The sequence below is a fragment of the Pangasianodon hypophthalmus genome, chromosome 5, assembly GCF_027358585.1.
Source record: "Pangasianodon hypophthalmus isolate fPanHyp1 chromosome 5, fPanHyp1.pri, whole genome shotgun sequence".
NCBI classification, from domain to species: Eukaryota; Metazoa; Chordata; class Actinopteri; order Siluriformes; family Pangasiidae; genus Pangasianodon; species Pangasianodon hypophthalmus.
In genome coordinates this window covers 13,257,946-13,270,992 of record NC_069714.1, presented here as the reverse complement: position 1 = coordinate 13,270,992, position 13,047 = coordinate 13,257,946, and the positions used below count along the sequence as shown (strand labels likewise).

General features: G+C 38.7%; 1 protein-coding gene across 1 annotated transcript in view; it reads right to left on the bottom strand.

Moving 5' to 3' along the window:
* pdia5 (protein disulfide isomerase family A, member 5) overlaps positions 1-13,047 on the bottom strand; it is a 49,062-nt gene that overhangs the window by 17,204 nt on the left and 18,811 nt on the right. The window contains exons 8-12 of the mRNA XM_026912481.3: positions 11,772-11,839; positions 9,708-9,799; positions 4,675-4,746; positions 1,788-1,924; positions 122-192 (exon numbers count right to left, since the gene is read on the bottom strand). Of these exons, the coding sequence (XP_026768282.1) occupies positions 122-192; positions 1,788-1,924; positions 4,675-4,746; positions 9,708-9,799; positions 11,772-11,839 (440 nt within the window). The remainder of the gene's footprint in view (positions 1-121; positions 193-1,787; positions 1,925-4,674; positions 4,747-9,707; positions 9,800-11,771; positions 11,840-13,047) is intronic.

Below are 13,047 nucleotides of genomic sequence, written 5' to 3'. Positions count from 1 at the left end.
ACAAGAATCAGAACATTAGGCAAATATGCTTCGCAGGGCAGGTCGACCTGATCCTTCTGGGCTTCATGTGGCGATCATTTAGATTCACAGATATTAAAGACTGAAGGAAATGTGCACTCACATCTGCCTCTTTGTTGAGGATCTCAGCCGCTTCATCATATTCAGGCTTCATCTTCTTGCAATGGCCACACCCTGGAGAAAACATACAGCGCTGTCATACAAACGGCTACGGATGAAGACAAGGACATAACACTGACTCTGACAGATCTGACTCGGACTTCTAATTTCTGACAATGTTGGAAAAATCTAGACTATGTAAAACAATGCATTTGTGACAAGTCGCACTGTTGTGTAAACAAAACTGGGCAATGAGCCAGCAAACAATGACTGATAGAAAAAAAATGGATTTTGAAAGAACAGTTGAAACAGAACTGATTCTGATTTTCTATGGCAAGGTGGTATGTAAGCAATGAAAATTTTTTATAGTGCGAGATGAGACTAGGAGAGGGAGAGGAAGAGAGGTGTATATGTGACAGAGACAAGGTCAGAATATCTCAGTGTGTGTGCAGGCACACTACTAAATAAATGAAATCTGTGCATTCTTTACATGTTGCAAGAAAAACAAGCCGAGGACCATTAGATTATTTAGAAATTGTAGATGTATTTTTAAGAAGTTAACTAAAAGCACATCCTTCTGAGTGATAAATAACTAAACAAAGGCATTAAATTACTTAAGAGCTGTTTACTATCTGAACTGCAGAAACACAATCTCCAATCGCCAAAGCAGTCATAATGAGTCGGTTATTGAAACTAATGGGCGGCATTCAGTTGGAAAAGCATTATTCTGCTCTTCTGAGCACTTAAAGCTGAGAGTTTTCTGCACCTGTTATACACTCACATAGGGCTATGAACATAAACCAACGCTAACTGGGCCAGTCATTACAAGGTCACTGACTCAAAGTGACCATGAGGCAAAAAAAAGAGTAAATTTACACACTTCATAAGTGCTCTAATATTGCTGAGTGGGTTGGGTAATAACTGGAGATGGGATACTGCATCCCACAGCCTTGCGGATTTATTACTCATACCCTTAAAAGGGCCAGAGGAAGTTGTTAAAGCATGTCTGTCTCCGAGAATTAAACAGAAGGAGAGAGAAAATGAAACCTGTGCATCCTTCTGTCAGTGACGTAAGCTTGCATTCATTTTTGTGTCAGTATTTTGGCAGCACAGCTGAAGGAGAACCAATTCTCCATGGTGAGGTGGCATGTAATCACTGAGTGTATTTTTATAGTAAGGAGAGTAAGAGTTATAGAAGACGTGATGAAGAGAGAGGTGTGTGCGTGGAGACAAGGTGGGATATATCCAATGCTCGAGGATATGAATAAACATTCTGTCTCATGGGTTTGATTTAAATGTATGAGAGCTGAGACATCATCAGGAGCTAAAAAAAAAAACAAGCTCAAGTGACATAATCTAATAAAACAAGACTGCCACCTTTTCATTATTTCTCCAGATATGATTATTTAAATGTCTGATACAAAGTGAAGGAATAACGACATGCCAAGTAACTGTCTTTTCAGTGCATCAGACACAGAATGAGTGACTCTGCACAAGGCTGATGTACTGCTATCCCGATATATACAGTCTGATAAGCAATACTGAAAATGTGGACAGTGACAGGCCTGACCTCTGCAATCTACGCAGCTCACCTAGAGAAATGTGAAAATGTGGACATGACTGCTAAACACCCCGTGTGCAGGAGACCTGAACGGGAGCCGAGAACTTACAGGGAGCATAAAACATAACCAGGACTGAGGGATGTTCCTCCAAAAATGTGTCAAAGGACTCGTCAGTCAGATGAAAGACAGCCGAGTCCGAATCTGCCCACGGTACCTCAGGGGTCTTGGGCTGAGGAGGCTGTGGGCTGAGAGAGAGAGCGAGAGAGAGACAGAGAGAGAGAGAACATTAATACAACTTCTTCACAAAATGAAATCGAGAGAGAGAGAGAGAGAGAACATTAATACAACTTCTTCATAAAATGAAATCGAGAGAGAGAGAGAGAGAGAGAGAGAGAGAGAGAAAACATTAATACAACTTCTTCATAAAATGAAATCGAGAGAGAGAGAGAGAGAGAGAGAGAGAGAGAAAACATTAATACTACTTCTTCATAAAATGAAATTTCAAGCTGTACACTCTTGGGCAAAAAAAAAAAAGAAAAAGAAAAAATGGGCCAAAGTTCCATGACCGTTCCACCGGCCATTAAAGGAAAACTGTGTTTAGTGATTCTGGCGCTAATTTTTTTGGTTGGTGCTGCATTTTCATTATGGCCGTGTGAAGTTAGCAGAAGTCTCCTACACAGACATTACAGGGAGACACTGCTTCTGCAACACTCTCATTAGGTGAGAGTTAAAGCCCACTGACACCACTAGTCCAGTGGCATTGTGGGTAATGTAGGAAACCATTAAACAAAGTGAAAGTTGACCATGTCAATGAAAGAAGTGTAAACTAAAAAAAGTAAACTCTTGGGTGTCACTGGATCGCAGTATACGAACACAGTATATACAGTATGTCATTATGTTATGTATTAATATGTTATTAATAAGTTGTTCAGTGTGGAATTTTCCTTTAAATCTGAATGGAACAACATTGACACATCCACGTGTAAAGGCTGTCTGCAGATTTACCTCAAAGACTTTATTTGAAAAAATCTAAATACTATTCTGTATTAACTTATGCTTTTCAGCATTTACCTGGTTGTTAACTCTTTTTTCATTGCTAAATAAAAAAAATACTAATTTTCATACACTTTCTTTAGATTGGCCCATATTGTTTTCGTCTAAGTGTATGGTGGCTAATGTCAGAGTAGTGAGTCTACTCAGTTTCGGCTGAGTCCAGGTTTTTAATGCAATAAAGCAAATATTTTGTGTGCTGTATTTGACACAGATGTTCCATTTCACTCTCAATTCTGGACATCTGCTTATAAGTAATCCCACTCCATGACCAGCGGCAGCTAAGTGAGGGCGAGAGACACTTACTCAGCCACTGTGTGCATTCACAATCTCTAATGTTCATGGACTAGCCCAAATAATACAATCCAGACTGCAAAAGGTATGAGGCAACAGGCAAAAAACATCTACAAAGATGGAAAACACTCTTCTCTAAAACAGACGGACATGACCTTCCAGTTTTTAAAAAGGATAAAGGCAGCTTAAGTGAGCTTTAAGGTGCAGAGGTCTGTGTGCAGATGCTTTACAGGAAGACCTGACAGCTCCAGCTGCAGTGTTTCATAAGGGGACACAGTGGAGTTTTTAAATTCAACTCGCTTCCTGAGTGTTGCCAAATCACAACCATTTCAGACTACATCAGAACAAATACTCCTCAGCGAGATGAAACCATCAACTTGTGCAATCAGTGATCTTCCTGTAATGCATTGCATAATAATATCATCAGGCCTTGTTCTCAAAACAGGTGATGTAATTCTGCTTTGAATAACAATCCATTTGTGTCTTGTGTTTTGCAATTAAATGTTAACAGAACAAAAATTCATCTCATTTTTCAGCTGATACTCCAAATATTGCAGTGTTTTGTTTTCTGCCCTAAGGCTTATACCACTGGTTCTCAAATGTTTTGCAGCCAGAGACCCAAATGACTATAAAATATATTCCCCTCAGACCCCCTCAGCATAGATCAATTTTAGAAAAATTATTCAACTATTCAAAAATTAGGCTCATTATTTAAATGGGCACAATAATATCTTGACTATTTATCAGAGCAATATGGCTTTCTATTCCTAAACTTACCAGTCAAGGAACACATTTTTATTAAAGTTGTCATTACGTCCAAGTTAGTATTATTTATTGTTGGCATAGTATAGCATTGTTGGCATTGTATGTATATTTATACATTATTTATACTTATATATTTTTTTTAATTATTGAGAGTTGGATTAAACCCATTCAGTTCAAGTAACCAGTCAAACAGGTGAACAACTCTAAAAACTAAATAATAAACAGAACAACTTTGATAATATTGGGTTGTAATTTATACCACCCACAGTAACAATATGAAAAAATAATAATAATAATAATAAAAACTCCCAAGCTACACTTTACATACCCCACTTTAAAAATCACTGGCTTAAAGAAAACAAAATAAGCATAACATATTTAGCATTTCTTAGTTTCAAGTATTGATTTACACTCTTACCACTATGATAATTAGCATGATTAGTACGAACCTGGCTATACCATGTGACTACCCAGAATCTGAGGTACTGGTCACCTAGCCCATGGACCAGACAAGTGTTTGAAAACATTTGGGGGGAAAAAAAAGAAATACCTCATTATATCTATACCACAAGGCCCAGATGAGTGTTTGGACCTGGTGTTTTATGGTGTACATATCCTCTGCTTGTCTTTTAAACCCCCTTGACAACACACTCAATCAATGGAGCAGTGCCTAATATGTCTTCCACTAATAAAAACTGGCCTGTACACTTGCCTGGAGGCTTACAAAGATTGCATGGCTGTGTGTTAGTGTGTGTGTGTGTGTGTGTGTGTGTGTGTGTGTGTGTGTGTGTGTGTGTGTGTGCGTGTGTGTGTGTGGTCAGTCTTTATCCTAGTTGGGGTTATGATTGACAGGATGGTGCCCATAGACACAGGCTGCTCTACTCACTTTTTAAGCCAGTCTGCAATGTCCTTGGCTGTGGCTCCATAGTTCTCATAGTGATGCAGAAACTTTCCCTTCCTAGGACACAGAGAAAAAAAAAAAATACAGAAGAGCATCTTTAACCTTAGCTATCAGTCATGAGTTGGCTTTGGAAATTATTATACAAAGTAACAATAGCCTATATTTTCCTGTATACCAGGAACATTTCACAAGCTTCTGAAAAAACAAATGACAAGAACTGATGAGACCTGCCTACTTAAAGGAGCCAGACTGATAAATTAAGCGGTGCTGCAATTTATTTTTCCATCTCAATGAAGCTTTATTAGTTGGCACGGCATATTTGTAGTGGCACACCAAAGGATTGCATTACAAGACTGTGGATCCCTCTGTGGCAGCCAAGATAAACATTTTAAATCAGTGCCGGGCCCAAAGCTAATTAATGCACACTTCTCAAAGCATCTAGCTTAATCAAAGACTTCATCTAAGAGGCTTTTTCACTAATCTACATTAACACTGCCGACCAATAACACTTGTTTAGAGCTGTAATTTGGCATTTCCAAAAGAGAACAACAAAAACCCAGAGCAATTTAGTTTGAAGCCAGTTGCATGTATGAGCACATCTGTATGCACAGGTAATGGTTTCTTTATCTGCTCTGATTCTGGGTTTTCTGCCACAAATAATTAATTTGAAGCAGATAAGTGCTATGCTAGCTAAGTGGGGAAAAATGCCAGCACTGCTTTGTCCTTTGTAACTGTCATTGATCAATGAGGATCTGCATGCATCATGGTAGTGTATCAAAAAGCCTAGGAAAGCTATCAAACTGCATTAGTTCCCCTGTGTCAGATTTAATATTGAGACAGATGGAAGCTGTTCACTTATCATGTGCATTGGGTTTGGCCTAGCATGACCTTGAAAGCTGTCAGACAGTGTGGAACTTGTGTGACTTTGCTCTATCCTTATATCCTCCAGATGAACACTTTGTAATAACTTTCAGTCTTCGTCTGCTCTGCTGTGTGGCGACTGAGCAGAAAGGTCTGGGGAGCCAGACCTTGGCAACATGGCAGTTCTCCAAGTCACCAGACAGCTCACCTGATGACACTTATTTCAGATAAAGGGCGTGAGGACTGGACTTTCCTAAATCCATAGACCACACTGCTCAGAAAGGAAATATGGTCTCTCTTTGATGGACTGGAGTCCCATTCTTTGAAGATCTCTTCAACATATTTGTAGGACACTATAACTGTCACAAGAAACTGCTTCAGCGATACGGGTAAAATATTAAGAAGCTTTAGCACTAGAGGTCAAAGATGTTAATGTAGCCAATAAAGCCATCTTGAAGATTCAGGTTGCGCTGGCATGCAGTGAATATTAAAAAATAAAGTGGCAACAGCTTAGGCCTTTACATCCAATTGCCCTCCACTCAAGGCCAATACACTCTATAAGACCAGGTACAAAGACATGTCTAGTAAGTCAAGTTCAAGTCAAATCAATTTCACTCAACACTGAGAATGCTTTTCATGCCTGATATTGAATCATTCAGTGACCATTTTTAAGAAACAAGCAACGCTGAAGCTGATGGTTCAGAGTGCAAACGACTGCAACGGAAATAAACAAAAGCAACGTCTGGAGTCAAAGAGCTGAAACAAAGTGCTGGCACTTAGCTCCCGGAGTCTCATTACTGTAAGCAATGACGCTAAGCAATCGTTAGCCTGCGACTCCCCTCAGGGCAATGGCTAATGGCTCATTGAAAATGGATTGGGCGGAGAGTGGCGTTTAATTAGCCCTTCCATAATTAAAATGGCACACATTTAGCATTGAGCAAGTGTCTAACATTGAATGAAAGCAGATAAAGTTGACCACACTGTGAGATGCAGCATAGAGTACAATAACCTTTGCACAAGATTCTGCTTAGGCACATGTGGGGGTAAAAGCAACAAATTACATGTAAAGATTGCATTTTTTAAGAATTCATTAGATAATGCTTGCTTTGTTTAGGGTGAAAAATGTAAAGTCACTTTTGAGAACGTGAAGTCTGGTTGCTGTGTGATTATTAGTGCACATCTTGAGCCATATTGACCTCACTTACTTCACAGAGAAACTTTCTTTGCTCTCATTAACTGATCAAGGCTTTTTCTGGCTCTGGATAGAAATGAGGGCAGGAGAGATGTTCTCAGGGGAATCTACTCACTAAACAAACCTCATACCCTTTAGTACTTGTTTACTGGGAAAAGTTCTGCACTAGATCAAGCAAAGTTCATGTCAAGGCTTCAGATTTTGCTAAAACCAGCGGTCTCATTCCTTAAATCCCTAGCTAAAGTCTTCATGATTAACTTCTTACTATTATATTACAGAGGTGCCAATATCGCTAACAAAAAAATTCCTAGCAGGCAGAGATGAGAAAAAAACCCAGAATTTTACCAATTTTACCAGAATTTATTTTTAGTGTGTATCAGAGGAAGAGATGGCTCTATTTCCCCCACATGTGCATCAAGCAACAGTAAGAAGACAGCAAGGCAAAAGTCCGCACTGTCCTCAAGCTCACTTTACTTAATTCAAATGCATACATCAGTTCCCTGTGATTGAACTGACATTAACACAATTTGTTTTTGTACATTCAACATGATTTGATCATGTATTTTAAAAGCCCTGAATAAAATCAAACTCCGCACTCTCATCTGAACTGAGGATCGGCGTCCTCTAACAGCCACGTTGCCACTGCACTATTCTGCCAACATACTCATGACATTTCATAATGTAATTGGTTTACGTTAATACTATATGAACTGCTCACATTCACTCTACATAATTCAATCTTAGAGACTTATTTAAATTAAGTTTAGTATAAGCAATGAAATCTCATTTTGATGAGAAACTTAATATTTTGCAGTAAACAATGCAATGCAGTGGATATATAAAAATAATACTAATAAAAAAAAAACAGGGTCTACACAACCTTGTTAAAATGGCAGGTTTTTGTAATGTAAAAAAATTAAACCAAGATAAATCATGTCAGAACATTTTCCACCCTCAATGTGAAATTTTTATTTTTACTTAAAAATAAAAATTAAGTGAAAACCAATCAGAAACATTTTAGAGAAAAATAGGAAAAATAAAAATCTTACAATAACCTGGTTGCATAAGTGTGCACACGCTTTTATAATCGGGGATGTGGCTGTGTTCAGAATGAACCAATCACATTCAATCTCATGTTCAAAAGTAATTATCATACAGCTGTCATCAATGAAATTATTCTGATTAACCCCAAAGGAAGACCAGCTGTTTCTGTAGGATTTTCTTCACATCTTCTTGGTTTTATCTGACTGCTGAAGTCATGGTCTGCAAAGAGCTGAAAAAGCCTGTACAGAGTCTCACTGTCGAAAGATAGCGATCAGGAGAGAGGTAGAAAAAATTTCCAAAACATTAGATGTATCATGGAACACTGTGAAGCCCATCATCAACAAGTGGAGAAAATGGAGCACCACAGTAATATGACCAAGAACAGGACACCCCTGCAAAATGTCTATATAAAAAAAAAAAAGACAAGACAAAAACTTACCAGGGAGGCTGCCAAGAGACCTACAGTAACATTAAAGAGCTGCAGGAACATCTGACGAGTACTGATTACTCTCTGCATGTTACAACGAATTCATATTCTTCACATATCTGGGCTATGGCATAGGGTGGAACGGAAGCCCTTTCTCACAAAAAAACAAACAAACAAAAAAATAAAAACATCCAAGCTCATCTAAATCACCGCAAACCATATGGCAAATGTGTTATGGTCTGATGAAACCAATTCCAAAAGGTATAATAATTCCATAATTCCAAAAGATATGTTTGGCAAAAAAAGCACATCAACAAAAGAACACCATACCCACGGTGCAGCATGGTGATGGCAGCATCATGCTTTAGGGCTGGTTTTCTTCAGCCAGAACTGGGGTTTTTATCAAGATAGAGGGAATCATGAATAGCTACAAACATCAGTCGATTTTAGTGCAAAGCATTCAGATGTCTGCTAGTAAGCAGAAGATGAAAAGGTATTTCACCTTTCAGTACAACAATGACCCAAAGCATACATCCAAATCAACAAAGGAATGGCTTAACAAAAAGAAGATCAATGTTTCTGAATCACCGAGCCAGAGCCCAGACCTGAATCCAAATAAAAATCTGTGGAGTGGCCTGAAGCGGGCTGTGCACAGGAGATGTCCTTACAATCTGATGGATCTAGAATGTTTTTGAAAGAAGGAGTGGGAAAATATTGCCAAGTCAAGATGCGCCACAGCTAATCTGATGTTAATCAGTGTAGTTATTAAACAACCTTTTTTTAAAACAGGAGAATTCTTTTTTTTTTTTTTTTGCCAACTGCTGCACGCACCAGGACTTAGAAATCTGTACAAAACACAATACCGTGACATTTTATTACTTGCAAGAGTTACACTCTGTCATTCCTGTCCTCTTTTCCTCCACTGTCATCTGGTTGTTAGTGTTGCCAGGGTGACACCTCTGCCAATCATTAGGCGATCTGAGACACCTGCACAATTCTGAGTTTTTTCAATTTAATCTACCCTTGCTATATGCTTATTAAGCAGCAGATCTTCAGTATCACAACAAATTTAACATTCAGTGCCATGTCTGCAGATGTTTTGATGTGTTCTGCTTGAACTGCTGTCATCAGTATGTGAACAAGAGAGCAGTCGCTGTTGTGCTTTAGCTCTGGTCCCCCACTGCAAGTGTCCTTCAAAATAAATATTTTATGACCGTATAAGCCCTAAGCACTTTATTGCCTGGTAAATTTCAAGTGGCTTATTCTGATTTTACCTCCTCATCCTACCTGTTTTTTCCCCTCACACAAGGGTCACCTTCCTCTGGCCTGAACCAACCAATCCTTCCCAAAGGCCAGTGACTAAAAGATGCCAAAGCTTAAGCTACAGAACTAAGAACATTAGCACTGCACTCATACACCATGCAGAAATGACTTATGAAGGCTTCAAGTTCATGCCAATGTAACAGCAGAATTAAATATTAAAGACAAGCTCACTCAAAGTAGCAGAAGGTTGGGTAGCCTTTGATGTCAAACTCCTGCTTAAGTCCATCAAACTCTGCTGGGTGGACGTTCATCCCTGCCAATACCTGCAGCGAGACAAAAGCAACAAGCGATCAAATAAAACAAAACGGAACTCTGGGAAATGAAGATGAATGCATCATGGTGGAAACAGAAGAGTGTTAAATGAGATAAACATCAAAGTACGGCCTTCAGTGCAGTAGGACACAGTAAATATCAAACTCTTTTTCAGCATTGCATGGGCTTATTTTAAGTGCTTCTTTCATGCTAATATCAATTCCAAACTTATTTAGCTGTAGAAAACATTACATTCCAGTCCATTTCCATTGCTCGTGTTAAATAATTTGAAAATGGGCTTGTTTAGACTTGAGCATTTGATCTGGTTTTGGATACATTTATGAACACCAGGTACTACTTCGGTTAAAACGAATCCATCTAGTTGTACCCCAGACGCCCAGCAGTGGACTCAGTGGAAACTTTATTCAGCAATATTCACAGCTCTGTATGCCCCTCTGGCAATTCAATTTTTCATTTCAAGAAAACTGAAAACAGCAACTGAGACAGGGATGATTTTTAATCATTTACAGGATAAACTGTTTGGGTCATACTTTTGGGGAATTATGGTGAAATGCAGCCTGACTTATTTTTTTTTATTCACTTGGCCATCTGTTTGCGATACTGGCTCGCAGCCAGTATGTGGCATACAGTTTTTTTCCCTGATAAAAGAACACCTAATATAATCACACAATTTGTCTGTCTAAGGAAAAGCATTTTCGTTTTTGCTGGAAAAATAGTATTACTGAGCAGAAAGGTTAATTACAGATTAATTGAGTAGGTATTAGACCCACAAACACACACACACACACACACACACACACACACACACACACACACACACACACACACACACACATAGTGCATGCCTTCAAAGAACAATTTACAAATTATCTCTGGCTGCTTGTATGCATCCAACAGTACAATGAAAAATGTGTAACTCCACTGTCAACTTTGTCGACTCCATTTCATTTCTTGAACACTATCAGCATCCTGCACACATGCATGCAAAAGCACAGGGAGTAGCACATCTCCTCCTAGCTGTCCAGATCTGCAAACTAGACATTCATTATGCAAACTAAATGAACGGCTTGCTTACAGGCTGTCTGTGCAGCCCACTGTTCATTCAGCAAATATAAGAAATAAACCATGCTCCAATTAGTGAAACTAGTCCTCATTTGCAGCTCCATAAAATGAAAAGAAGAAATACGTTCGTTCCTGTGGTGATGTGATCTGAGCCAACTGCTGGTGCATGTTCCGAGAGATTTTGGCTTGTGAAACCAGGACAGCAGGGCAGGCCACGTGGGCCTTTCAGCTGTGCTATACTGATTCACTTGCTCCGTTACCTGATTTTCCTTTTTAAAATGTGCACAGTAGTATCTGAATAGCGTAACTCTGTTATACTGCTGCTCAGGACTATAACCAGAGTTTACATGATCAAAATACTACTGTGCCAGAGTTTGTATAGTCCATTCACATTGACTCGTGCACTTTCTGTCACTGTTACTTATCCTTATTACTTATGATTCTGGGGGAACTGTATTTCAAACCTAGCATTACACCTGCCTGTGATGAAAGAAAAAAAGCCTTCTTGACTTGACTTTAGTTGAAAATGTGAAGCACATTGCACACGTTTACACACAAGTTTGAGATATTTGTGTTTACAGAAGAAGTGTGCAGTGACAGCAGCATTTAGCTGACAGTAGTGTGCATAGTGTTGCGTTGATTCTAAGCTGGCATACTGTATAATCCATACACAGAATGTGGGCCTGAACAGCAATAAATGCATCATTAAACAAAACACAAGATCACAAAATTATCAGATGTGAAACTGATAAGAAGAACTCCATGACCAGAATTATAAAAATATTCTGCTGTTATGTAATTAAAACAGGCCTCACTAGCTAAAGTGTGAGGAAGTAAATTTTACACTAGGTTAACTGTTTGCTCTATTAACATAGAAAAACAGCACAGAGAAGTACTTACATATTTCCCTTTCGTCTCTGTGGCAGCTTGTTGGAAGATGGGCTGCATCCTCTTACATACACCACACCCTTTTGTCATAGAAAGAGGAGAAAGAGCAGAACAAATTGAGGGCAAAGATTTACAGAAGGCAGAAATTGGCACAGTTAACTGACTACTGATTTGTAATAGCATCCTCTGAAAACATTCTTACATCTTTAAAGAACATTTAAATGAATACAATGCATAGGGTGTGCTCTATAAATTCTTTGCTTCTAAGAATATTATTGCATCTAAATTGAAGGCAGCTAGAGAATTGTGTGTTTGCCCTGAGGTGCCCAATTATTAATTCTATAAAATAACGTCTCAGAAAGCTTGTGAAAAATTAAAGATGGATAGAGAGGAAAAAGAGGAAACTACGTACAAGTGAAGCTTAAATGAACAGCCTGAGGGCTGCCCTCTGTGTGCAGCTTTCAATAAGCAGGCAGCATTTCATCATCTCAGCAAACAGTACAGTATACAACTTTAGAAAATACTATGTTCACAACTCTCTGCTGCACAGAACATTCTTTTTTTTCCCTCTACACAGAATGTGCTGCAGTTATCCACTATAACAATCTTATAACAGTAGAATAATGTGGAAGTGTGATTGTGAATGTGGAAGTAATTGTCTCTGACAGCCGCATACTATAGAAGCAACAAATAATCATTGTGAGCACTGCAGGGAATGCATTCTAGCAGATTACACTAACCCTAAGCTAAAAGTAATGTAACATGTCTGAGGCTACACATTACAGCATGCCAAAATACTGAAACATCACTGTTTATTGTTTCACTGCAAAAAACAGTTGCTTAACAAGGCTTATGATTTAGAATGGATAACCACCATTGCTATATTATATTCACCATAAAAGTCTGAGCTCTATACTTTTCCTCTGCTGCATCTGAGGACTCCTGCCAACAACACTGCTGTATCAAGCTGTTTAGAGCTCACCACTCGTACCTTGTTTAAAAGACAAAAAATTTGCCTGATTCTGTAGCCTATTCTGTGCACCTTACCGGCTAGATTGGATGTGAATCAGGTCTACTTTATCACCAAGATGTTGACAGTTTCCCTGTAGTTAAAGGCAACTTATCAACTTCCTCTGAACTCAGTTTGGCAGAAGGTATAGGGAAACCAGTTGGTGCCTACCATGGTATAGTTTTTAGCTTGACATACTGTAGTGCTGTTGCAGTGTTTCCTGCCTTATCAATTTACACAAATAAATGATTAGAATTACACCAGCTTCTTTTCTGCTTA